General features: G+C 42.9%; 1 protein-coding gene across 1 annotated transcript in view; it reads left to right on the plus strand.

The window, feature by feature from the left end:
* stmn2b (stathmin 2b) overlaps positions 1-15,941 on the plus strand; it is a 35,931-nt gene extending 19,990 nt beyond the window's left edge. Inside the window, exons 2-5 of the mRNA XM_055634536.1 lie at positions 1,744-1,839; positions 6,554-6,732; positions 10,919-11,110; positions 15,126-15,941. Coding sequence (XP_055490511.1) covers positions 1,744-1,839; positions 6,554-6,732; positions 10,919-11,110; positions 15,126-15,185 — 527 coding nt within the window. The 3' untranslated portion in view covers positions 15,186-15,941. The remainder of the gene's footprint in view (positions 1-1,743; positions 1,840-6,553; positions 6,733-10,918; positions 11,111-15,125) is intronic.
* The last annotated feature ends 11,193 nt before the right edge of the window (positions 15,942-27,134 follow it).

The raw sequence follows: 27,134 nt of genomic DNA on the forward strand, positions 1-27,134 counted from the left end.
AAGTGGCAATGCTTGCGGACTTTGTGCAAAAAGACAAACAAACAAACAAACAAACTATAAACACAATCATGAACACATACATATTCTTTTACATATTAAATATTGGAAGGAAAAGCTTTCAGTAAAGTTAGTCCCTGGTGAGATAGGAGTTTACAGTCCACATGGCCTCTGGGAAGAAACTCCTTCTCAACCTCTCCGTACTCACAGCATGGCAACGGAGGCGTTTGCCTGACCGTAGCAGCTGGAACAGTCCATTGCATGGGTGGAAGGGGTCTTCCATGATTTTATTGGCTCTGGAGTTGCACCTCCTGATGTATAGTTCCTCCAGGGGGGGCAAGTGAAGTTCCCATTGTGCGTTCGGCCAAATGCACTACTATCTGCAGAGGGTCAGCAGTGGAGAGAGTGAACTGCTTCAACTTCCTGGCTGTTAACATCTCAGATGACCTGTCCTTATCCCAGCACATTGATACATTCAACAAGACAGCACTGCCAGTGCCACTACAACCTTAGAGTTTACGGAGATCTGACAAGTCAACAAATACTCAAACAGGCTTCCACAAATGCATTGTAGAAAGTATCTTGACCGGTTGAATCATGTTCCAGTGTGGCTTTTCCAATGCACAGGAATGTGAGAGGCTGCACACAATGATGGACTCAGCACAAGCACAGCCTTCCCCACCTTTGAAAGCATCTACAAGATGGCAGCATCTATCATCATGGATCCCCACCATCCATGCCAAATCACGGATTTGTCACGATTACAATCAGGTAAAAGGTACAAATACCTGAAGTCCCATACCAGCAGGTTCAGGAACATTTACTTTCCTACAGCTATCGAGTTCTTGAACCAACCTGTACATCTAAAGTTAATCCCAACTTGGCAACAGAACATCTCTTTCACTACCATGGTCTTGTTTCTTTAATTATGCTTTGCACTAATGATTTGTAAATTTCCCAGATTTATTTTTTATTTTTATTGAATTGTAGATTTTGTGTGGAATATATGCATAATTTATGATTTTTGCATTGTCTGAATCTATGTGCCTGTTGCTGCAAGCAACATTTTCATTGTACCTGTACCTCACTGTACTCTTGCATATGACAATAAACTTGACGATTTGGTGATCGGACCCAGCAGGCGTTGGAACTGCAGTACCAGTGTGTAGCAGCAGTCTGTGCTATTGCCTTGAAGAGCCAGTGAGCCAAGGCCATGTCAAATGAGGAAAACAGTAAAGATAGACACAAAAAGCTGGAGTAACTCAATGAGTAGGACATCATCTCTGGAGAAAAGGAATAGCTGACGTTTCGAGTCGAGACCCTTCTTCAGACTAGGAATAAATAGTAAACTAATTTATCAGAAGGATGTTATCTCATACTTCCTAATTGACAGTGCTCTTTCTTGATGTTATATCTTGCATTATTTTGAGGTTTTAATTTGGTGTAAACTTGAAGCTTTGGTCGTATTGAACTATTTTGCCTAAATGAAATTTAATAAATATAACCATGAAATCTAAACTCGTTTGCTAAACACAGCAAATACCCACTTCAAAATAATATATCAAACCTAGGCTGTTCCTTCTGCAATGTCCAATTCTATGTAAATCTGATTAACAATTTTACTTTGGTCTACTGCTTCTCGCTGAGGAACATCTGTAATTCTTGAATAGCCATCCATATAACATACTGTAATTTATCTAAAAGTTAATTGCAATAAGTTATTGACAGTGTTTTATTTTATTTCAGCCTACAAGGAGAAAATGAAGGAGCTTTCGATGCTCTCTCTGATATGTTCCTGCTTTTATTCTGAACCACACGCTGCGGCATTCTATAACTATGATGGTGAGTCGATCCTTGCATTTGAATGAACCACAGTAAAGGTTTATTTAATGTACAGGCTTCACACAACAATTCTATAAAGATGAATATAACGAAGGACAGTAAAGGCTTCTTTAGATATGTTAAGGGGAAAAGAGTAGCAAAATCAAATGTGGGTCCCTTGGACGCAGACACGGGTGAAATTATTATGGGTAACAAGGAAATGGCAGAAGAGTTGAATAGGTACTTCAGATCTGTCTTCACTAAGTAAGACACAAACAATCTCCCAGATGTACTGGAGGACAGAGGATCTAAGGGGGTAGAAGAACTGAAATAAATTTTCATTAGGCAAGAAATAGTATTGAGTAAACTAATGGGACTGAAGGATGATAAATCCTCTGGGCAGGATGGTCTGCATCTCAGGGTCCTCAGGGAAGTGGCTCTAGAAATAGTGGATGCATTGGGGATCATTTTCCAATGTTCAATAGATTCAGGATCAGTTCCTGTGGATTGGAGGATAGCTAATGTTATCCCATTTTTCAAGAAAGGAGCAAGAGAGAAAACTGGGAATTACAGACCAGTTAGCCTGACTTTGGTGGTGGGAAAGATGCTGGAGTCAATTATTAAAGAGGTAATAATGGGGCATTTGGATAGCAGTAGAAGTATTAGTCCAAGTCAACATAGATTTATGAAAGGGAGATCATGCTTGACTAATCTCCTGGAATTTTTTGAAGATGTGACAAGTAAAATGGATGAAGGGGTGCCAGTGGATGTAGTGTATCCAGACTTTCAGAAAGCCTTTGATAATGTCCCGCACAGGAGACTGGTGACTAAAATTAGAGTACATGGTATTGGGGGTAAGGTGTTGACATGGGTAGAAAATTGGTTGGCAGACAGGAAGCAAAGAGTAGGAGTGAACGGGTCCATTTCAGAATGGCAGGCAGTGGCGAGTGGAGTGCCACAAGGCTCGGTGTTGGGGCCGCACCCGTTTACCATATATATTAATGATTTGGAAGAGGGAATTAGGAGCAACACTAGCAAGTTTGCAGATGACACAAAGTTAGGTGGCAGTGTGAACTGTGATGTTAGGAGGCTGCAGGGTGACCTGGACAGGTTGAGTGAATGGGCAGATGCAGTATAATATAGATAAATGTGACGTTATCCACTTTGGCAGCAAAAACAAGGGGGCAGATTATTATCTCAATGGGGTTAGGTTAGGTAGGGGGAGGTGCAGCGAGACCTGGGTGTCCTTGTACACCAGTCACTGAAAGTTGGCGTGCAGGTACAGCAGGCAGTGAAGAAAGCTAATGGAATGTTGGCCTTCATAACAAGAGGATTTCATAATCAGAGTAAAGAGGTTCTTCTGCAGTTTTATAGGGCTCTGACAAGACCACATCTGGAGTATTGTGTACAGTTTTGGTCTCCTAATTTGAGGAAGGACATCCTTGTGATTGAGGAAGTGCAGCGTAGGTTCACGAGATTGATCCCTGGGATGGCGGGACTGTCATATGAGGAAAGATTGAAAAGACTAGTCTTGTATTCACTGGAGTTTAGCAGGATGAGGGGAAATCTTATAGAAACATATAAAACTATAAAAGGACTGGACAAGCTAGATGCAGGAACAATGTTCCCAATGTTGGGCGAGTCCAGAACCAGGAGCCACAGTCTTAGAATAAAGGGGAGGCCATTTAAGACTGGGGTGGGAAAAAACGTTTTCACCCAGAGTGTTGTGAATTTGTGGAATTCCCTGCCACAGAGCGCAGTGGAGGCAAAATCACTGGATGGATTTAAGTAGAGTTAGAGCTCTAGGGGATAGTGGAATCAAGGGATATGGGGAGAAGGCAGGCACGGGTTATTGATTAGGGACGATCAGCCATGATCACAATGAATGGCGGTGCTGGCTCGAAGGGCCGAATGGCCTCCTCCTGCACCTATTTTCTATGTTTCTATGGCACATCCCAGAACACTTCATTGTAGCAGCATTTCAAATGGAGCCATTCTGGATTCATTTAAGACTTAACTCTTCAAATTAATTCACTCTCAAGCAAGCAACTGTGAAATTTCTCACTTAATTGGAGGGTGAATCCAACCAAATTGTGTTTTGTGGGATTCCGGCAAATATTAAATTAAATGAAACTGTTTATTCTTAGTTATTGTCCCCGTTTTCTTATTCAAGTCAAGTCAAGTTTATTTGTCACATACACATACGAGATGTGCAGTGAAATGAAAGTGGCAATGCTCGCGGACTTTTGTACAAAAGACAAACAACCAAACATACTATAAACACAATCATAACACACATATTCTTTTACATAATAAATAATGGAAGGAAAAACATTCAGTAGAGTTAGTCCCTGGTGAGATAGGCATTTACAGTCCAAATGGCCTCTGGGAAGAAACTCCTTCTCAACCTCTCCGTTCTCACCGCATGGCAATGGAGGCATTTGCCTGACCGTAGCAGCGGGAACAGTCCGTTGCAGGGATGGAAGGGGTCTCCCATGATTTTATTGGCTCTGGAGTTGCACCTCCTGATGTATAGTTCCTGCAGGGGGGCAAGTGAAGTTCCCATAGTGCGTTCGGCCGAACGCACTACTCGCTGCAGAGCCTTCTTGTCCTTGGCAGAGCAATTCCCAAATCAGATGGTAATGTTCCCGGACAAGATGCTTTCCACCGCCGCTGCGTAGAAGCACTGGAGGATCCTCGGAGACACTCTGAATTTCCTCAATTGCCTGAGGTGGTAAAGGCGCTGCCTTGCCTTACTCACGAGTGCTGAGGCGTGTGATGCCCATGTCATATCCTCGGAGATGTGGACTCCCAGATATTTAAAACAGTTCACCCTATCCACAGGATCCCCATTTAACCTCAATGGAGTGTACGTCCTCGGATGATGTGCCCTCCTAAAGTCCATGATCAGCTCCTTCGTTTTTTTGATGTTCAAGAGGAGGCTGTTATCCTGGCACCAGAGTGCTAGATCAGCCACCTCCTCCCGGTAGGCCTTCTCGTCGTTGTCTGAGATCAGGCCCACCACCACAGTGTCATCAGCAAACTTAATTATTGAGTTAGAGCTGAACCTAGCCACACAGTCATGTGTGTACAGGGAGTACAATAGGGGGCTGAGGACGCAACCCTGGGGCGATCCTGCGCTCAGGGTGAGGGACTTCGATGTATTCCCTCCCATCTTGACTACCTGGGGCCTGGCAGTGAGAAAGTCCAGGACCCAGGCACACAGGGAGGTGTTGAACCCCAATTCCAGTAGCTTCCCGGCCAGTCTGGTGGGGACTATCGTGTTGAAGGCTGAACTGTAGTCTATGAACAGCATCCTCACGTAGCCCCCCTTCTGGCTGTCCAGATGGGAGAGAGCGGTGTGCAAGACCTGGGAGACCGCATCATCCGTGGATCTGTTCGGTCGGTATGTGAACTGCAACGGGTCCATGTTCTGAGGGAGGAAAGCGCAGATGTGTTTCTTCACCAGCCTCTCAAAGCATTTCATGACTACTGAAGTAAGGGCCACCGGACGGTAGTCATTCAGACAGGCTGGGGAGGCATTTTTTGGTACCGGTACAATGATGGATTTTTTTAAGCAGGCAGGGACCACGGACTTGTCCAAGGAGAGGTTGAATAATGTAGTGAGCACTGGAGCTAGCTGCGTAGCACAGAACTTGAGTACTCGCCCCGAGATGCCATTCCTCTGAAATACCCATCTTTTGAGGTGAATATATTTGAGATTGGGTTTCAAGCCACACTTCAATGTGAATTCCATTGCTGTATAAGAGCCCGGATTTTTTTAAACCACAAATTACAGCCTGCAAATGCATTAGGAGCATTAATTTGCACTAGAGAACAGCTGCCCAGAAGAGGGCTGTAATGGATCATCTACATTGAATGCACATCATAGATTCTGCAAGCCTGGGAAGAGAGACTAACATCAGCATGGCAGCTCAGCCACTGTGCTAATGCCATCCTCTCAGTGAATTGTCTTTTCAGTTGGGCTAGTTCATTGATTTGCAGAGAAATAAAAGGGAAAATCACAACGAGCATTTGTTCATTTAAAGAATCAACCGAGAAAGACAAGAACCTGTCATCCAAAGCTATTAGAGTCTGAAATGTAGTCTTCAGAACTATTCTTTGAGTCCCTTGCTCTTTTTCAATGTACAGCTGCAGTGTCGCATAAAGGTCCAGGTTAGAGGAAGTCATAGTTTCACAACTGAAATCAATAGAATTCCACAATCACTTAAAACAAGAAAGATAAACTTTGCTTCACCCAAGGTTGCTACTCACTGGCTAACACAATGTGATTTGCATGTTGAGGCCTTAGTATTTTCTTCCCACTAGACAACACTTGGCTTGCACCCTGGCCCCTCCCTCTTCTCACAGATTCAGGGACAGTTTCTGCCCAACTGTTATCAGGCAATTGAACCATTCTAACAATAACTAGAGAGTAGTCCTGAGCTATTATCTATCTCATTGGAGACCATTGGACTATCTTTGATCAGACTTTACTGGACTTTATCTTGCACTAAATGTTATTCATGTTATTTCCTTTATCGTGTATCTGCACACTGTAGATTGCTCATTTCTAATCATGTGTTTCCATTGACTGGTTAGCATGCAACAACAGGTTTTCACTGTACCTTGGTACATGTGATGGTAAAGTAAGCTCAAACCCAGTGCAATGATTTGATGTAAATTGGTTCTGTGGTAAAATGCCTAAACTTACTTGTGATGTGTTATTCTCCAGACATGGAAGTGAAGCAAATCAACAAGCGTGCCTCAGGTCAGTCCTTTGAGGTGATTTTAAAGCCACCTTCTCCAGAAGCAGCTCCAGCACTGGACCGAACTTTGTCACCTCCAAAGAAGAAGGATCTCTCTCTGGGTGAGATCCAGAAGAAGCTGGAGGCTGCCGAGAGCAGGAGGAAGGTAGAAAATATGCTTTGGATTATGCAGAAAATAATTAGATTAGTGATAAACCAAATTAAGAGGATAGACACAAAAAACTGGAGTAACTCAGTTCTGACAGGTAGCATCTCTGGAGAGAACGGATGCCATTCCTTCTTTACAGAGATGCTGCCTGTTGGAACTGAGTTATTCCAGTTTTTTGTGTCTATCTTTGGTTTAAACCAGCATCTGCCCAACCAAATTAAGAGGTTCATTTGAAGACCCCGAGTCAAATGTCGAAAATCAGTATCTGGTTGAAGAGGGGCGACTTAGTCTTCATCAGCTGGCAGTGAAAATGATCCGTGTCAGTTTAAAATATCAGGTGAGGACAGGATGAAAGAAGATAAATTCACCAGCCCTCACAAGCCTACATGCAGGTTATTGGGGCTGGAAGCAAGAGGGCAGAGAAACGGGCATCAGAAGTCTGCAACCATCTCCTGACTGTCCTGGTGCCTACAGGGTAGAAAGAAACTTGAAAAAAAAAATACTCCTAGTAAACTCAAATTTCTGATTATATCTCGTATTATGTAATTTTAAAGTTTAACTTCACAATATCAGTGATGCAATAATGACAAAAGAAGCATGTTTTTAATATAAGACTAGCTGAGCTTTGGAAGATAAAACACAAGGAACTACAGATGCTGATTTACAAAAGTTGAGGGGTGATCTTGTGGAGATGTATAAAATCATGAGTGGAATAGATAGGGTGGATGCACAGTCTTTTACCCAGAGTAGGTAAGTCACGAATCAGAGGACATAGGTTCAATTCCCTCTCACTTTAAACCTGAGGGGCAACTTTTTTACTCAGAGGGTGGCGGGTATATTGAAGAAGTATCCCAGCCTGAAACATCACATATCCATGTTTTCCAGAGCACTGAGTTACTCCAGCATTTTGTGTCTTTCCTTAGCCAGAGTTCACGCTTGCATAATTACTTGATTTGTACTGCATGATTCAAAAATCTATACTCCAAGCACTAGGATAAATAATGCCCTAGCAGTACATTAATGTAATTACTTTATTAGGTTATGTTCCCAATTAAATTAAATTTATTGTAATAGTTAAGCAGGTCTTAACAACTGCTTTCATTATGATTATCTTTCATGAATACATGCAAATAGATGCATATTAGGTATATGGATTATTGCATTATTATGCAAATGATGATTAGTATTTCATAACTTTGCACAATTTGTCAGTCAAGTCCTTTGGAGATCATCACTGAACAGCTGAAAGAAAGTAGCTAACACAACATTACTCACTCATGAAAACTTGTATTCATTGCAGCAGCGTCACTGTAAAGTAAATGATTTATATCGGTTTTGTACAATATCTTTTGCTGAGAGGATCAAAATAATAATTCAAGACACTTCTGAGGGCTCGTCAGGTAAAATTATGTGAAGGGCGCTCACCATTGCCATATAAACCATGCTCTGATTCTGGTCTCGTGGGGACCAGTGGCAGAATACTAACTTCCTGCAGATTTCCAGCAGCTCTATTGGGAAGTCAGAATCCTGAACATGGTCAAGGTTCAGCAAAGCCATGGTCTTGAACAGTTCCCAAGAGAGCCAATAAGTTTCAGGCAATTTATATGTTTTTGAATTAATTCACAGTCATTTTTTTTTTTTTTCAGATCATTACTTAAAAATTAATGTTTTAATATTATTATTTGTTTTTAATAGGTTTGAAATATCTTTATCCTTGTGAACATTTAGGGTAATGGAGTCATAACGTCATACAGTGTGGAACAGATCCTTCAGCCCAACTTGCCCATAATGACCAACATGTCCGATCTACACTAGTCCCACTTGTATGCTTTTAGGCGATAACCCTCTAAACCAGTCCTATCCATTGAACCTATCTAATTGTTTCTTAAATGTTGGGATAATCCCTTCCTCGACTACCTCATCCAGCACTGCCTCTGTTCCATACACCCCACCATCCTTTGTGTGAAAAAGTTACCCATCAGATTCGTATAAAATCTTTCCTCTTCACCTTAAATTTACATTTACAAACATTTCCAGCATCTTTTGATAGATAGTAAGCCTGAAATAGTTTGCTATTAAATCATACCTGAAGGTGGGGCTCCCCATTTATAGCAGGTAATTACATTGGGCCTTGCTGATCCGAGGTCATTCAGAACCCATTGGGAAGTGACTCTTGCAGACAGCTCGCCATTCAAGGTGGACCAGACTGAAACATCATATGCACCCACAGGCCTATATTACACATCACTGTTTTTTTACTGGACATAGGGCCCTGTTGGTACATCTTGAGTTGTTGGTACTGTACAAAACACTACCACATATGTTATTTATAAGAAAGCAAAGTTTTTCACCACAGTTTGCAGCAATCGTTTGCTCGTGATACTGTATACTATGTCTCACTGTAACGTTTGTTATTTATAGATCCTTGATTAGCAGAAATGTACAAAAGAATATTACTGCAAAATATTACATCACCAACAACTAATAATAAACTGAAAGACCATACATTTGGTTTTATTATAAATTCCTACATTTGCTGATACATTTTCATTTGAAGTATTTAAATGTTAAGCATCTATTAAACAGAAACTGTTTACCAGCTCAAGGGGTTTGTCACCAACTAAAGTAAAAACTGGTTTATAATTTTCCAACATTCCTCTTACCTAACTTGTAGGGAGCTGTCTTATTTAATCATGTTTATCCCATAGATGAAATACATGGCAATTAGTTATATGTTTCTTTGAATCTCCCACTCTCTAATACAAATTCCATACCACCACTATCCACTAAGACACTCCAATCTTCCAGAAGTCCCATACCTATCTTGAACACACTTTTGCTATACTTTTAGAGATATTCAGTTACCTTACAAGTTATCCTCTCAGTTAACAATCTCCACATTTGCTGATTTTGTTTGATTAGGTGGGCATCTGGGCCATGATCGATTTGGGGTGAATGTCCTATTTCCATGCTGTTGAGTATTTATCAACCTTTTCACAACACCACAGAACAATCTTATTAGAATCCTTGATTACCACTTGTTCATTTCCCCAGTTTAAATAGTTCCTATTAGTGGTACCTTAATAACACCTTTCTATTTAATTTGGGCAACAACCTTTTTTTAATTCCAACCTAATTTGATTTTAATCAAGTAATGAATGTTTCTTTCTTCACAGAAAGTCCAATTATGTCAAGACAACGGCTTTCTGTGATAAATTGATACATTTTGATCTTTAAAAAATATTGTGTTCCCTTTGTTAAATGAAAATGCAATTTCTCCGAAATGTGGTGAAAATTCTCTGGTGAAAATAATGGGGTTTTTTCATGAATGTATGAAAATGATGGAGCCAAAATAGAGATGTATTTGTTCACATCATCAATTATTGTTTTTCCCTTTTAATCCTCTTCTTTTGTTTTCTGCATCGATGTTGATAAATGCGAACTGCACTTTTGTGACAGTCTTACCAAAACTAATAACATTTACAGTACTTATTTATGCAATAGAATTCCTATCATCAGTAACATAACATATAATTCAGAGCCATATTCATAGAAAATCACGATAGTTTAAAAAGAAAATATAGAGTACTTTTTCATTTCCGACATAGATATGCAAGTCTTTTAGCCAGAATAGGGGAATCAAGCACCATCAGACATAGGTTTAAGGTGAGATGGGAAAGATTTAAAAGGAACCCGAGGGGTAATATTTTCACCCTGAGGGTGGTGGGTACATGGAACAAGTTGCCAGAGGAGATAGTTGAGGCAGATTCGATAACAGTATTTAAAAGACACTTGAACTGATACATGAATAGGAGGGATTTAGCAAGACATGTGCCAAACATGGGCAAATTGTGGATATTATTAAGGCAGAGGTTGACAGATTCTTGATTAGTAAGGGTGTCAGGGGTTATGGGGTGTTAGACAGGAGAATGGTGTTGAGAGGGAAAGATAGATCAGCCATGATTGAATGACGAAGTAGACTTGATGGGTCAAATGGCCTTAATCTGCTCCGAAAACTTATGAAGCACTAGCTCAGATGGGGCATCTTGGTCGGCAAGGGTGAGTTGGGTCAAAGGGTCAATTCCGTGCTTTGTGGCTGTATGACACTCACGCACGTGCATATGCGCACACGCATTCACATATTGCATGTATAAATGTTGCATGTCTTTCCTGTTAATTCCAGTCTCAGGAGGCCCAGATTCTGAAGCAACTCGCAGAGAAGAGAGATCATGAGCGAGAGGTCTTGCACAAGGCCTTGGAAGAGAACAACAATTTCAGCAGGACTGCAGAGGAAAAACTGATCATCAAGATGGAGTTGAACAAGGAAAATCGCGAGGCTCACTTAGCTGCCCTTATGGAACGTCTCCGTGAGAGGGTGAGTAGAAAAGTACTTGATCATTGCCATTTGTGTCGACACGGGTTGTCATCAGTTCCATCACCTCAGTGGAGAGGGAACACTGGAAGGCTCCTGGTTGCTTATTAACCTATTACCCCAGTGTGACCATTTGTACCAAATATAGACAAAAAATGCTGGAGTAACTCATCGGGACAGACAGCAACTCTGGATGGAAGGAATGGGTGACCATAACCTCTGACACATTTCAAAAAGCAATTGGCTTTCATCTTTATGGCCACTACGTAAAGAATACCCCTGCTGTCTGTTCACCACAGACCATCGGCATCTCTGACACTGCACTTCAGGACATGCCAAGAGAGGAGATGATAACACAATGCACAAACCATCCCAAAACACAAATCTTCTCCATGAAAGTAGAATGTGTGAAGCAGCCAAAAAGAGGCAAGCCTTTTTACCATACCATCTCCCTTTTACTGTCCATATTAAATCGAGGATCACATTTGATTTAATGCAACAGCTTGGATCAGAGGCAGGTGATGCTGGGAACCAACTGTTGGATATCTATATGAACCATATATGGTAATGAAGGATGGCCAATATATGATAGCCTTGCCAACAATGCCCATGTTTATTAAAAAAAAATGATAAATATAATCATTGATACTTTTTCAATAAAAACTCTCAAAATGTTGCCAACCAAGACTGCTGACAACGGACATTGGTCCCTCGACAGTCCGTTGCTCAGCCACTTGGCCGAGCTTAGTCAGTTCACCACACAACCCCAAAATGTTACAGGGAATGTTTGGTCCAAATTGATTCTATTGCCATTATCTACAACTTCGATCATGAAGGTTTGTCTCCTGAAATAAACTGTTTAGATCTTTTGATGCAAGTAAGATAAATGCATCGTAAAACACTTCCCCTCGATAGCTATATTTCTTCCCCTTTCACATTTTGGAATGTACTGCAAAAATATTTCATGTCTGTTAGAGATTAAACCTGAACAATTCTTCAAAAGTGACCAGCAGCTGACCATATAATCACTCACCCCAAAGACCTTTTATTCTTCAACACATTTCTAATTTTCTCCTTTAATCAGTTTTATTCGCCACAGCTTGTGGTGTAAACATTACTGGGTGTGGGCCAAGCATTATTTCTACGACAGGCACAGTTATCATGTTATCACAGTCATCCCTTGTCATGTATCTATACACTGTAAATGGCTCGATTGCAGTTGTATATTGTCTTTCTGCTGACTGGGTAGCATACAACAAAAGCATTTCACTGTACCTCGGTACATGTAACAATAAACTAAACTGTAACAATGTTGCACAGTAGCCAAATCGCCCATCCTTGGGCAACAACCGGTAAATGGAATTGATGCTGGTGCTCACCACTGTGGTTGAAGCAGGAACTCAGCTGTAAATCCAGCTCAACAGGAAATACAGGGACAGGACTCTCAGCATGCTGAGATTATTGAGGGCATGGGGTGAGGACCCTGTCCCAGAGATTGAACTTCCCCTGGGTCATCAGTGGGCCAAAATATTTTGGAAATCCTGTAGAACAATCCATGCCCTTTTGGTTCCAACAGAAATAAAAATTAGATGTCTTGAAGTTCGAGCCTGGGTCATCTGCAAATGGTACAAAAGGTCAGAGCAGGCAGAGCAGGCCTAATGTGACTACCATGCTTTTGGGGTCAAAGTTAGACAGTAGGGTCACAAACCCATTGGCCCCTCATCCAATCTTCCCTTCCTTACTATAGATGAGGCTCTCACCGGGGTCTCTTCCATACCCTGTAACACTGCTCTCTCTCCCCTTCCCCCCACTCGTAACAAGGGCAGAGTCCCCCTAGTCCTCACCTTTCACCCCACTAGCTGTCACATTCAACAAATAGTCTTCCGTCATTTTCGCCACCTCCAACGTGACCCCACCACTCGCCACATCTTCCCATCTACCCCCCATCTTCCCCCCCCACTGTCTGCTTTTCACAAAGACTGCTCCCTCCGTAACTCCCTGGTCAATTCTTCCCTTCCCTCCCGCACCACCCCCTCCCCGGGCACTTTCCCTTGCAACCGCAAGAGATGTTACACCTGTCGCTTTACCTGCCCACTCAACTCCATTCAAGGACCCAAGCAGTCGTTCCAGGTGCGACAGAGGTTCACCTGTATCTCCTCCAACCTCATCTATTGCATCCACTGCTCTAGATATCAGCTGATCTACATCGGTAAGACCAAGCGTAGGCTTGGCGATCGTTTCGCCGAACACCTCTGCTCAGTCCGCATTAACCAACCTGATCTCCCGGTGGCTCAGCACTTCAACTCCCCATTCCAAATCTGACCTCTCCGTCCTGGGCCTCCTCCATGGCCAGAGTGAGCACCACTGGAAATTGGAGGAACAGCACCTCATATTCTGCTTGGGCAGTCTGCACCCTAGTGGCAAAAACATTGAATTCATCAATTTCCAGTAGCCTTTGCTGTCTCCTCCCCTTCTCAGCTCGCCCTCGGACTCCTCCTCTTTTCAATTTTTCTTCTCCCCCCCCCCCCCCCCCCCCCCCCCCCCCCCCACCCTCCACCCCTCCACCCTACATCAGTCTGAAGAAGGGTTTTGACCCGAAATGTTGCCTATTTCCTTCGCTCCATAGATGCTGCTGCACCTGCTGAGTTTCTCCAGCACTTTTGTCTCTCACCCAATCTTCAAGAATGTAGACTCAACGGGACAATCAGCATCTCTGGAGAGAGGGAATGGGTGATGTTTCGGGTCGAAACCCTTCTTAATCCAATCTTCAATTTTGACCCTAAAATCAGGCACTTTCCCCAGTTAATGTGGATCTCTGAGCTGCACATTTTAGCAGTCTCTTTGAGGACAGTTTATCGAATGTTTCGTCTGAAAATGAAGATGGGTAAGACTTGGGTGTAAAATGGCTGCTCGAGATGGCACAGCCCACAGAAGCAGTTAAGACTTGACCTTGAAAATTGCCTGAGTCTCCATCTCTGCTATTTGTTTTGCTTCACTACCAGCAGTTCATGGGGATATTATTGACTTGGAAGAGACAAAACTTACAGGTATCTTTCCGAAGAGCAGAAATAAAGATTAGGAGGGATGGAAAACAGGCAGTGTTTCACCCTTCTTTCCTGAACATAAAGGCATTTCTCCAATTTGTTTTTGTGTGATATCACTCACTGAAATTAGAGTTTGACCTACAATGCCATCTGGAGGCATATCGGGGATTGCAGCTAATCACAGACAAAGCAAGATTCTGCACATACTGGAGATCTGAAATAAAAGGTCTGTGCAGTGAGAGGGTTTCAGATCACTGACCTGAAATGGTAACTCTGTTTAACTCTTTCCACTCATGCTCCCTGACCTGCTGAGTATTTCCAGCAATTTCCATTGTATTTCAAGTTTCCGACACTACCAATAATTTGCTTTTGCACTTTCAGTGAGATTAAAGTGGCACGGTGAGATTAGGACGGCACAGTTGGTAGAGCTGCTGCCTCACGGTGACAGAGACCTGGGTTTAATTATGACCTTGGGTGCTGTTTCTGTGGAGTTTGCACGTTCTCCCTGTGACTGCTTGGGTCTCCTCCGGGTGCTCTGGTTTCCTCCCACGTCCCAAAGGCAAGTGGCATTGTAGGTTAATTGTCCTCTGTAAATTGCCCCCAACTATGCAGGGAGTGGATGAGAACGTGGAATAATATAGAACTAGTGTGACTAGGTGATCAATGGTCAGCATGGACCCGATGGGCCAATTAACCCGTTTCCATGCAGCATCTCAACTCAACTAAATAAACCAAGGGGCCCGGTTTTGACAGAGTGAAAAAACATGTTGCGACCCTACTGACTATTATAAACCAGTAACAACATCAATCTTGCTGGCAATTAAACTGTTAACGTAAGCAGGTACTACCAAGGCTGAAATATCCTGAAATGGTTCATTGAAATTGTTTTATCGATCCATTCTGTGCCTCAGATGATTTCTTCTTGTTAAGCAAGTACCTATATGTTTTGTAAATGCGTCTCGTTATCTTCATAGGAGAGGCATGCCACAGAGGTCCGCAGGAACAAGGAACTGAGGGACCAGATCTCCGGCTGAAAGCTACAGCCCGATGCATTTCACATCCTGAATCCAGCCTTCTGCCCATAAATTCTGGATAGTGATACATTAGTATGGAAGTCATGAGACATGGTTTAAGAAAATCAATAAATCAATTACTATAATCAAAATTCTAGTTTAAAAATTACACAAAGAAAAAAATGTGAACCAATCAATTTGCAAAAGGATTTGCTTGATGTGGAAACACAACTTGGGTCTTGTTTTGTAATTACCCACTCTTTTTTGTTAATGATCGGAGTATGCATAATACAAGCAGTTTCATACTTTACTGCATCCTGCCTCACGTCCTTTATGTTGCCTCCTTGCACTGATTTGACATTGCTAGATTGGCTCTTTGGAAGCTCTGTGCTCATCAGTCGATAGAGAGGAACCTGAGGAATATCAAGGTCAGATAGTCAATGGTGCTAGTGACTTCTGCCTCAATTTCAACCCCAGAACTGTCAGTTCTCTTTTCCTCAACACACACTGGCCTTGACCTTTCACTCTCATGGTCTGTTTTTTTCCCTTTGTTCAAACCCCCTTGATCTGTGAGCAGGGCTTTGTACTGGTCTTTTTGAGGGAAGGGGGAATTGTGCCAAGTAAGGCCACTGAGCACCCAAGACCTACAAAATTTGTTCCAGCTGTTAAAGTTATAACCTAGAAGGATGCTGCCTGCTTATTCTAATCTTCATTAGTGGTATTTTCATGTATGTCATTGTGAGCAAGCTGTGATAATAAAGAATGGAGTTCTGTGAACTGTAAAATGTTCAGCCTGTTCATTGCTTTATTCTCCTGCATACAGACTCTCTTCATAAAACACTGACTGTCATTTAAATCATTTCAAAGGAATCTGCTTTGTTCAACAAGTGTCAGTAAGTCACCTCTTGGTAACTTTGCTAGCAGATACGATGGGTACCAGTAACAGGAATATGCCTTGTAAACATTAGAGTCGAGTCCATCATTCACTCAGTGCATGCTATCTTTAGTTCAACCATTTTTACCTGCTCTTTGATCCATATGCTTGTGCAATATGGTTCAGTGCTTTCGAGTCCATTATCCTGAGTACTGATTCTCTTCAGAGAACAGTGACAGGCACTTAATCATTTTGCAGTGGTTTATTCATTGCGCATTGGCAAGGCATCCCTCGAGACCCAAGCTGCAAGATGATATGCACAACAGTGCTTTGAAATAGCCCACGTTACTTTTAATTTTGGTCTCAAAAGTAGATTAAGAAGAAAATGTTTAAAGTATTAAGCATTTCCATTAGCCTCTAAAAAAAGAGCATAAACCGGTAACGTTTCAGTTTTAACGCTTTATCCAGTGTTAGTGAAGTTGCAGACCTGGAACTATAATAATCCACAGCTCTAACCGTGGAGGAATGAAATCCTGTGTTATACCCACTCTTCATTGCTGAGCCTGGAATAGCAACGTGCTGCCCACTGAGTGAATGGCGACTATAGTGGTATCTGAGGTTGATCAGCCTGGCCACATTCAAATATCGGTTCATAGATTAGTCACTGCTTGGATGATACATGAAAAGACAACTCCTTCAGGTTTGGAAGAGAGAAAAAATTTTGATTTTTTTTTTTTTTTTTTTTTAAGTGTTAATACAACAACAAAATGCAATTAGACAAAATAAAGATTGACTGAGGTTCCTTCATTTAGGTTAATCCCTCCGGCATTTGTAACCTGATTTTATTTTTACTTTCATCTAATATCACACAATCTACCTACGGTATTCAATGCTTCTAACCTATCTTTGATACACATGCACTTTCTGTCTGGCAATCTTCAGGTACAATTCAGCAATGTCTCGCTGCGATTGATTCAAAATAAAACAGCTGCACATCAGAAACTGAGATTGTGGGGATGGGAGAAGGAGAAACAGCTGGCCTTGAAATCAAAAGGCAGTGACATTTTTTAAAGTTTTTCCAGTAACTGTTTTTGAAAGTTAACTCCAATTATCAATTTCCTTTCTGATGAATTCCAATGTAGTTCAGAATAAAATGAGGACCACTCAGTTCGCCCAGTCCTAGCCCTTGCCCTCCCCCCCCCCCCCCCCCCCCCCCCCCCCCCCCCCCCCCCCCCCCCCCGGTCCAGCTACGGTGAAGGTGGCTGCACCATGATTATTCTGGGCTTGTTTAGCCTCCCAAATCTCAGCTATGATCCCGTGTAAATCTAGCCTGTGATTACTAAGCAGACATAAGATATTGCAGATGCTGAAATCTTGAGCAAAACTACAAATTCTGCCACAGAAGGCAGTGGAGGCCAATTCACTGGATGTTTTCGTGAGAGAGTTGTATATAGCTCTTGGGGTTAACAAAATCAAGGAATATGGGAAGAAATCAGGAACGGGGTACTGATTGTAGATGATCAGCCATGATCACATTGAATGGTAGTGCTGGCTCGAAGGGCCGAATGGCCTACTCCTGCACCAATTTTCTATGTTTTTATGTTTCTAAATTCTGGAGGATCTCAGCAGATCAGGCAGCATCTGTGGAGGGCATCGACTGAAGACGTTTCGGGTCAGATTCTGGTTCCCAAGAAGAAATGCTTCTGTCCATTCTCCCCCTCAATTGCTGTCTGACCGTTTGAGTTCCTCCCGCATTTTGTATTTTACTCTGCATTCTGGCCTTAAAAGCCAGCCACCTGTCTGCCTGCTGGTCCCTGAAGTGGATCTACAATAACACATTATAATCGCTCCACTCTTATAAACCTCTACCATTCCCTTTCTCATGTATCTGTATATCATGCATGGCTCGATTATAATCATGTATAGTCGTTCTGCTGTCTGGATAGCATGCAACTGTACCTCGGTACATGTGACAATAAACTAAACTAAACTTTAAAAATACAAGAATTGAATCAATTGTCTCATTGTAGCAAACAATATTAAGTACACGTAATTCTGAAGATAGGCCCCAATGTGAAATGTCACCTGTCTATTCCCTCCCCAGTTTCTGCTTGATCCGTGAGGTCCTCCAGCACTTTATGTTTTGCTCAAGATTTCAGTATCTGCATTTTTTTTGTGTCCCCGTGACATTAAAGGATGTTGTTAGGAAACAATGAGTGCTGATGAATCACTATATAAATTGTTATGAGATCCACAAGTAATGCTAAAGAATCACTTGGTTACAGATTTTTCTATTGTATCTACGCCTCTGAGATTAGTTGTAGAAATTTGCCAGCAGAAGTACACATTATATCATTTAAAAACACCGAAGTTCACGATTAGATACCTAAACTTATCAAAATGAGGAAAGTGGCAGTTTTGCTTCTCCTCCAAAAATAACACAGGATACGCAGTGAATTTGCCATTTTCTATTAATAGGGCATTGTTGCCTGTGTGTAGTGCGTCGTTCACATTGTACTGTGGCAAGTTTCTGGAGTCAGCGTTTTAACTCAAGCACACGATTTATCAGCAAGTTCATTGTGTGCTTGCAAGTCAAGATAAAGTTCCTATAACTGTCAACGAGGCAGTTTGCCTTGTAAAATCCATCACTGACTATTTCTTTCATCACCCTCCAAACATTTCCAAAGCATCTTTTCCCTGATATCTACGTCTATCTACTTCGTGATGGCCCTTCCATGTTCTGGGTATAAATCACTCCAGTACTCGATGTGGAGGAAGGAACTGCAGATGCTGGTTTAAACCGAAGATAAACACTAAAAGCTGGAGTAACCCAATCTCTGGAGAAAAGTAATAGGTGACGTTTTGGGTGTGAAGAAGGGTCTCGACCCAAAACATCACCTATTCTTTTTCTCCAGAGATGCTGTCTGACCTGCTGAGTTACTCCAGCTTTTTATGTCTTACTCCAGTACTAGATGCAGTTTGGTAATCAAATGTTGGTTAAATGTACTTTTCTCTGAAGTAAGGGCCCCAGTGCTGGAGGATGGATGTTTAAGCAACATGTGGCACAATGGCGTAACTAGTAGATCTCCTGCCTCACAGCGCCAGAGACCCGGATTTGATCCTGACCTTGGGTGCTGTCGGTGTGGAGTCTGCACGTTCTCCCTGTGATCATGTTGAGTATGCCCTGGTAGTTGCCACATCCCACACATGTGCGGATTTGTCTGCTATTAGCCGCAGTGCAGGCAGTGGATTAATGAATGAATTAATAAGTTTATTGGCCAAGTATTCACATACAAGGAATTTGCCTTGGTGCTCCACCCGCAAGTGACAACATGACATACAGTGACAGTTAGGAATGACACATAAAAACTTAAACATTAATAATAAAACATTATCAATTAAACACGTGAATTAAATAAAATACCAGAGCAAAAGAAGGCTACAAATTTTTGGTTATTGAGTAGAGCTACTACTCATGGAAAAAATATGTTTTTATGTCTGGCTGTGGCAGCTTTGACAGTCCCGAGTCACCTTGTGCATCAACAGCCATATGCATCACAATAATTCGCAAGATAAGTTTGTGAAGTGGTGTTCATGTCAATTCTTCCCAAGGAATATTGGACTAGATGTGACCAGGCACACCATACTCAACATCTGACTTGTATGCTTCGAGGTAAAAGAATATCAATTCAGCACTTTCTTGGAAACCTAATGGGCAACTTGGAGAGGTGAAATGCCTAAAGGGAGAAGTTGAGTTTACCAACCCTGATACAAAACTCAAAGAGAGCTCGGGGATGACAATAAGAAAACCAGAAGGTGAGGACATCAGGTCTTGCTGACCGGGTCTTGCAACAACCGACCAACAATGAGAACAAGGTGGAAAACACATCATTACTGATGATGGAGTTTGATATACAACAATGCAAACACCTAAACCATCTGTTTATCACGGATGAGCCGACAGTCCTATGGTTTATAGAAATGTGCAAAGTGAGATAATATAACACTTAATGTCACTTGCAGGATAATGGCATCTTGATCCATTCAACGACATTGAATGAAATTCCACCACTAAAGAGGAAGGCAAGAGTTAAAGCTCTACCCAAACTACCCAAATCTTCAGTGCAAAAATCATTACAAACTTCTTCCTCTCCATCACTTACAATCTATGAATATCTTATTGTGCGATACAGATCACCCTTGGTACATTTTAAATTGACACAAATCCAAGTATCCAAGGTTTAACAGCTGACTGATTTTGTTGTCGGTTATTAATCCTACTAGACACATTGAAGCTGGTTTGTTGTAGGCATCAATCATTTGTGAACCGTTTGTCTCTTTATCAGCTGAATCTGACATTGTCCAACGTACGTCTGATTCACGAGCTGTACCGCATGACTGATGGTAGATCTTGGCCAGATATCAGCCTTTCATAGTGCCAAGAACAGAAGCTTCTATTCTTAAAAGTCTCTCTTTTATGGTCAAAACAAAGATGGCATCTAAAAATAATTGATTACCAAAAAAACATATTCCAATTTTTTTCAACATTTCAATCAACAACCAGCTATTATTTGTCAGCATTTCATCTGCGCTGATGAAATAATTGTCACAAAAACTAGAGTGGAGAACGAGAAGAATTGAGAAAGGATGATAGTGCCTCTATCACCAGAAGGAAGGTAGCAGCTGAGAATAACCAGCAATTAGACATCTGCCACCTCTCAGCCAGACACAGCCACTTGTCTTCTCTGTACCAATGAGAATAACACTGGAACCAAACTGAACGAACTTCTGGCAAAAAGAATGGGAGTTACTATCCTGCAGAGATATTGAGAGAGTATGAAATTATCCCCAGTGAGGAAGGGTGAGTTAAGGGCCTGTCCCACTTGACAAATTTTTCGACGACTGCTGGCATCATTGACTGACGTATCAGGTCACCGAAAAATACGCGGGGTGATGCGGCGTGACACGGCGTGTTGACGTGGCGATGATGTGGCGTGAAGATGTATGTCGCGTGTTTTTTCAAGTGTCGCAACATTTTTTTTTCGCCGCTGGATTTTAAAATTATCAAAATCTTTTGGCGACACTGATATGACGCCGGCAGTCGCAGAAAAAAATCACCAAGTGGGACAGGGCCTTTAGCACCTAGTTCTAATTACGAATGAAATGCCCTTCTGAAATCATGAAGATTGCTTGCAACTAACTATCATGTGCTGGAGAGACATCGGAGAGTGTGGTGGGCGGTGGGAAAGCGAGGAGAGCTGCCGGAGAGTGAGAAGGGCTGTCAGAGAGGGAGAAGGGCCACAGAGAACAAAGGGGGGGACCCAGTGGAGGGCCGCCGAGAATAAAGGGTCGACCCCGCGGGGGTTGGGGGGGGCTGCCTCGTGTGGCGGCCGGCAATAGATAGGACTATTCGGTGAACTTTTGTGATTGTCAGTGCCAAAATGGGGCAACACTAGTCTACTGCCCAGGTGAGGTCTGCTATATAATTTTACCAGGATGTATGCAAAACAAAGCATTTCACTTAGGTGCATGTGACAATAACGTGTCATTAATGGATATCAGGAGAAGTGAACCAAAGGCCATTTCCTGAGAAGCTTTGCTGCACTAAGATGCATGTCACAAGAAACATAGAAACATAGAAAATAGGTGCAGCAGTAGGCCATTTGGCCCTTTGATCCAGCACCACCATTCAATCATGGCTTATAATCCAAAACCAGTACCTCTTTCCTCCTTTCTCCCCATATCCCTTGATTCCGTTAGCCCTAAGAGCTATATCTAACTCTCTCTTGAAAATGCCCAGGGAATTGGCCTCGACTGTCTTCTGTGGCAGAGAATTCCACAGATTCACAGCTCTCTGGGTGAAAATGTGTTTCCTCATCTCAGTCCTAAATAGCCTACCCCTTATTCTTAAATTCCGTCACCTGATTCTGGACTCACCCAACATCAGGAACATTTTTCCTGCATCTAGCCTGTCCAATCCCTTAAGAATGTTACATGTTTCTATAAGATCCCCTCTCATCTTCGAAATTGCAGTGAATATATGCCCAGTCAATCCATTATTTCATCCTGGAAATTAACCTAGTGAACCTACGCTGCACTCCCTCAATAGCAAGAATGTTCTTCCTCAAATTAGGAGACAAAACTGCACACAATACTCCAGGTGTGGTCTCACCAAGATCCTATATGACTGCAGAACTTCCTCCTTGCTCCTATACTCAAATCCTCTTGCTATGAAGGCCAACATGCCATTTGCTTTCTTCACTGCCTGCTGTACCTGCATGTTTACTATGAGTGACAGATGTACAAGAACACCCAGGTCTCGTTGCACCTCCCCTTTTCCTAACCTGACACCATTCAGATAATAATCTGCCTTCTTGTCCTTACCACCAAAGTGGATAACCTCACATTTATCCACATTATACTGCATCTGCCATGCATCTGCTCACTCACCCAACCTGTCCAAGTCACCCTGCAGCCTCACAGCATCCTCCTCGCAGCTCAGACTGCCACCCAGCTTTGTGTCTTCTGCATACTTGGAGATGTTACATTTAATTCGTTTGTCTAAATGGGTAATATATATTGTAAATAACTGGGTCCCAACGCCGAGCCTTGCGGCACCTCACGTCACTGCAGTGGTCACAAGCAGTGATCTGTGCAGAACATTGGCAACCGATCGTGTAGAATAGTTGTTCTCCTGAAGACTGAGAGCAGTTTATCAAATTATTTAATAAATACATTAAATTCCATGGCATGTTATTTTTCTATAAATTTTCTATAAAGATCTCAAATTATTTGTTACAAGGCCATTCCAAATGAAATCTACCATTCACTTTTTCAAACTCATATAATTACTGAATCAAATCCCAAAACTCCTTTACAAATATAGCATGCTGTCAAATCCATAACTCAGCCATTAACGAAGATTGTCGATTTTTAGACATTTTGTCCCTTAAGGATTTTACCGTGGAAAAATAACAATAAACATGACAATGTAGCTATTGATATAGTCTGGAAAGTGCATGCACCGCCAGAATTATTTAGGTTGAACAACCTGTAGTTCTATTGTGTTGCAAGGAATGCAAAAGGCCAGGACCTCAATCTGACAATCACCCCTTTCACTCAGTCCCTTCAAAAGAGGATAAACCCCAAAGCCTGGGAAATGTTTTAGAAAAATTGCACCAACAGCTATGACTGGTATTTAGGCAGCATGTTGGCAAAAAAGAACTGGCAATCCTGGTCCCTCCTTTGACAAAGTGCAGAACAGCACAGTAGCACAGCAGTAGAGTTGCTGCCTTACAGCGCTTACAGCACAAAATACCCGGGTTCGATCCTGACTATGGGTGCTGTCCGTATGGAGTTTGCACATTCTACCGTGACCACGTGGTTTTTCTCCGAGATCTTCTGCTTCCAATCCAAAGACATATAGGTTTGTTGGCAAATTGGCTTGGTATAGATGTAAATTGTTCCGAGTGTGTGTAGGATAGTGTTGATGTGCAGGGATAGCTGTTTCCACGCTGTATCTCCAAACTAAACTAAAATAAGTCCCCGATTTTAGATCCAGACCGTGCGTATGTGGGAAAATGTGCTTTTGCTTCTACTAGGTGAGAAATTTGATGGAACCCAATGGACCGGACATATATAAATATGTTTTTGACTCTGAGGTTTGTCCCTTGCAGTGGGTATCTAGCTGATTTCGACAACCACTACGTTGATGCTAACAGCCCTTTGAGTTTTGGAAAAGCAGATAAGGAGGAATTTCATTAATCAGAGGGTGATTGGACTTGGTTTACACCAACACCCCAGAGGCTTACAAGGCAGCCCCACGCCCTCACCTGGGCCACTCGGACCACATTTCAGTGTTTTTAACACCAGCCTACAAACCTCTGCAAAAACAAGTCAGAGCGGAGAGAAAACACACCAGGGTCTGGCCAGAGGGAGCAGCCTCAGCACTGCAGGATTGCTTCCTGCACACTGACTGGGATGTGTTCAGGACAGCAGCATCCTATGATGACCTCATCAACATCGAGGAGTACGCAGAGACTGTAACCAGCTACATTGCCAAGTGCACTGAGGATGTCACCATCATGAAAACTTTCACTGCACGTGGAAACGAAAAGCCATGGATGACAGCAGAGGTGCGCTCGCTGCTGAGGGCTCGTGATGCAGCCTACAGAGCCGGTAACACAGCCGCTCTCCGATCCACCAGGACTGCACTGGGAAAAGGAATCAGGGCAGCGAAACGTGCCTTCGCGGGGAAAATCCAGGGACACCTCTGCGACACAGGAGACACCAGGAGGATGTGGAAGGGAATCGAAACATTGACGGGGTACAAGGCAAGGCAGCAGGTAACCGACACAGACACTTCTCTCCCAGATAAACTAAACAACTTCTTTGCACGTTTTGATGCAGCAAACACCACACCCAAGAGGAGAGCCAGCCCCTGCTTACAAACCGACCAGCCAGTCCTGACCATAGACACAATGGACACACGGAGAATCCTGTCTAAGGTCAACCCGTGGAAAGCAGTCGGACCCGACAACATCCCAGGACGTGTGCTAAAGGAATGTGCTGAGGAGTTAGCAGATGTGCTAACAGACATCTTTAACATCTCCCTTAGTCAGGCCATTGTCCCCACATGCCTCAAAACGTCCACGATAATCCCCATAGCAAAGAAACCAGTGGTTGCCTGCCTAAATGACTACCGCCCTGTCGCCCTGACCCCAATAATAATGAAGTGTTTTGAACGCCTGGTGAAACCCAACATTACTGCCAGCCTCCCCTCATCGTTAGACCCCCTACAGTTTGCCTATCGCCCCAACCGCTCTACAGAGGATGCCATCTCTACCACGCTGCACACAGTAATCGCGCATCTGGAACACAAGAACACATACGCCAGAATCCTGTACATTGACTTCAGCTCAGCGTTTAATACCATCATCCCACAGAGACTTGTGGAGAAACTAACCCTGCTGGGCCTCAACACCACCCTGTGTCACTGGATCTTGGACTTTCTGACAGAGAGACCGCAGTCAGTCCGTGTGGGCAAGAACACTTCAGGCTCGATCACGCTGAGCACCGGCTCCCCTCAAGGCTGTGTGCTCAGCCCGCTGTTGTTCACTCTGCTCACACATGACTGTGCTGCCAGATTCAGGGAAAATAAAATCATAAAATTCGCGGACGACACTACAGTGGTGGGACTCATCAGTGGAGATGACGAAACAATGTACAGGGAGGAAGTAGAACAACTGGTGGACTGGTGCGGCAAAAACAACCTAGAATTGAATGTCGACAAAACTAAGGAGATGGTTGTCGACTTCAGGAGGGCGCAGCCAAAGCATACACCGCTCAACATTAGTGGCACTGCAGTGGAGAGAGTGGAGAGCATAAAGTTCCTCGGTGTGCAAATAACGGACAGCCTCACCTGGTCCAGGAACACCACTGGGACCGTCAAACGGGCCCATCAGCGACTGCACTTCCTGAGGAAACTAAAACAGGCCTCACTCCCCACCAACATCCTCAGGACTTTCTACAGGGGCACGGTGGAGTCTGTACTCACGTACTGCATAAATACGTGGTACTCCACCTGCAACTGTTCGGACAGGAAGGCTCTGCAGAGGGTAGTGAGGGGAGCAGAGAGGATCATTGGCGTCTCCCTACCCTCGGTACAAGAACTGTTCCAGAGCCGCTGTCTGAAGAAAGCACAGAGAATTGCCAAGGACAAACTGCACCCCCTCCACGCACACCTGGATCTCCTGCCATCAGGCAAGAGATATCGTAGCATCAAAGCCCGGACTACGAGGCTGCTAAACAGCTTCCTACCACAGGCTGTGAGGCTGCTAAACAGTCACTCTGCACCCACAGTCACTTGACTTGACTCTGCGGCTGGCACGGACACTTTAATACTGGCACTGGCCACTCGAATCAGCGGCCCCGGACATTTTTTATGATTGGTTTATTGAATTTTAACATTGTGTTTTTTTTACCTGCTTTTAACTATTTATACTGTTCCATCAGGGACTGGATTGTTTTTAGTGTTATTATGTGTGAAGTGTTTAAATTTCATGTGCGATGCTCCGCTATTCACTGGGAAACGTCTTTTCATTTTGCACTGTAACAACTGTTGCTTGCAAGATGACAATAAAGGTTGATTGATTGATTGATTGATTGATGAATCAGTGAAATTCATTGTCAAGGATGGCTGTGGAGGTCGTCACTGGGTATTTTTAAAACAGAAATTGACAGATTTTTAATTAGTATGGGTATCAGGGGTTATAAAGAGAAGACAAGAGAATGGGGTTGAGAGGGAGATATAGATCAGCCATTATTAAATGGCGGAGTAGACTTGATGGGCCAAACTGCCTAATTCTGTTCCATTCATTTATGAATTTATGAACTTACATGCATTCAAAAAGGAAAGTGAAACCGATTTGACTTTTTTACATCCATCACCAGTGACTAGGAGGAACTTGAAACTGCTCGAGACAAAATACCTCAGACAACCTGGGTTATTCTTGACATTCTGGTAATTGCTTATCACCATAGTAAATGAGTTTGTGACTAATCATGACAATGTCTCCATTAATAAGTCTATTCAAAGGCCGGACTTGAAATGAGAATCCTTCAGTGATGGAAAACACTAAACCTTGGTTGAAACTAGATGATAGACACAAATTACTGGAGTAACTCAGCGGGACAAGCAGCATCTCTGGAGAGAACCCATTCCTTGTCTCCAGAAATGCTGCCTGTCCCGTTGAGTTACTCCATCATTTTGTGTCCATCTTTGGTTTAAACCAGCATCTGCAGTTCCTTCCTATACATCTGGTTGAAACTAGACTTCTTGTCCCCCGGGGATGATTCTTTGATTCATTTTATTTCAAGTTTGAAATTTTTTGTTCTCTTCCCCATCCACCAGATGTGCAATGAGATCCTCCAAAAGTCTTGGGGGTGGATCATGTTGGTCCAGCCCGCTTGACCCGAGCTTTACCAGTGGCCATTCTGCAGCCTCCCACATCTAATTGTCACCCAAACCTGGCTGATTAATCTGCACTATGGGGTGGATGGCTCTGTGACCAAGGTCTCTAGTTGTGGACCATCAG

This window comes from Leucoraja erinacea, chromosome 4, assembly GCF_028641065.1.
Source record: "Leucoraja erinacea ecotype New England chromosome 4, Leri_hhj_1, whole genome shotgun sequence".
Taxonomy (NCBI): Eukaryota; Metazoa; Chordata; class Chondrichthyes; order Rajiformes; family Rajidae; genus Leucoraja; species Leucoraja erinaceus.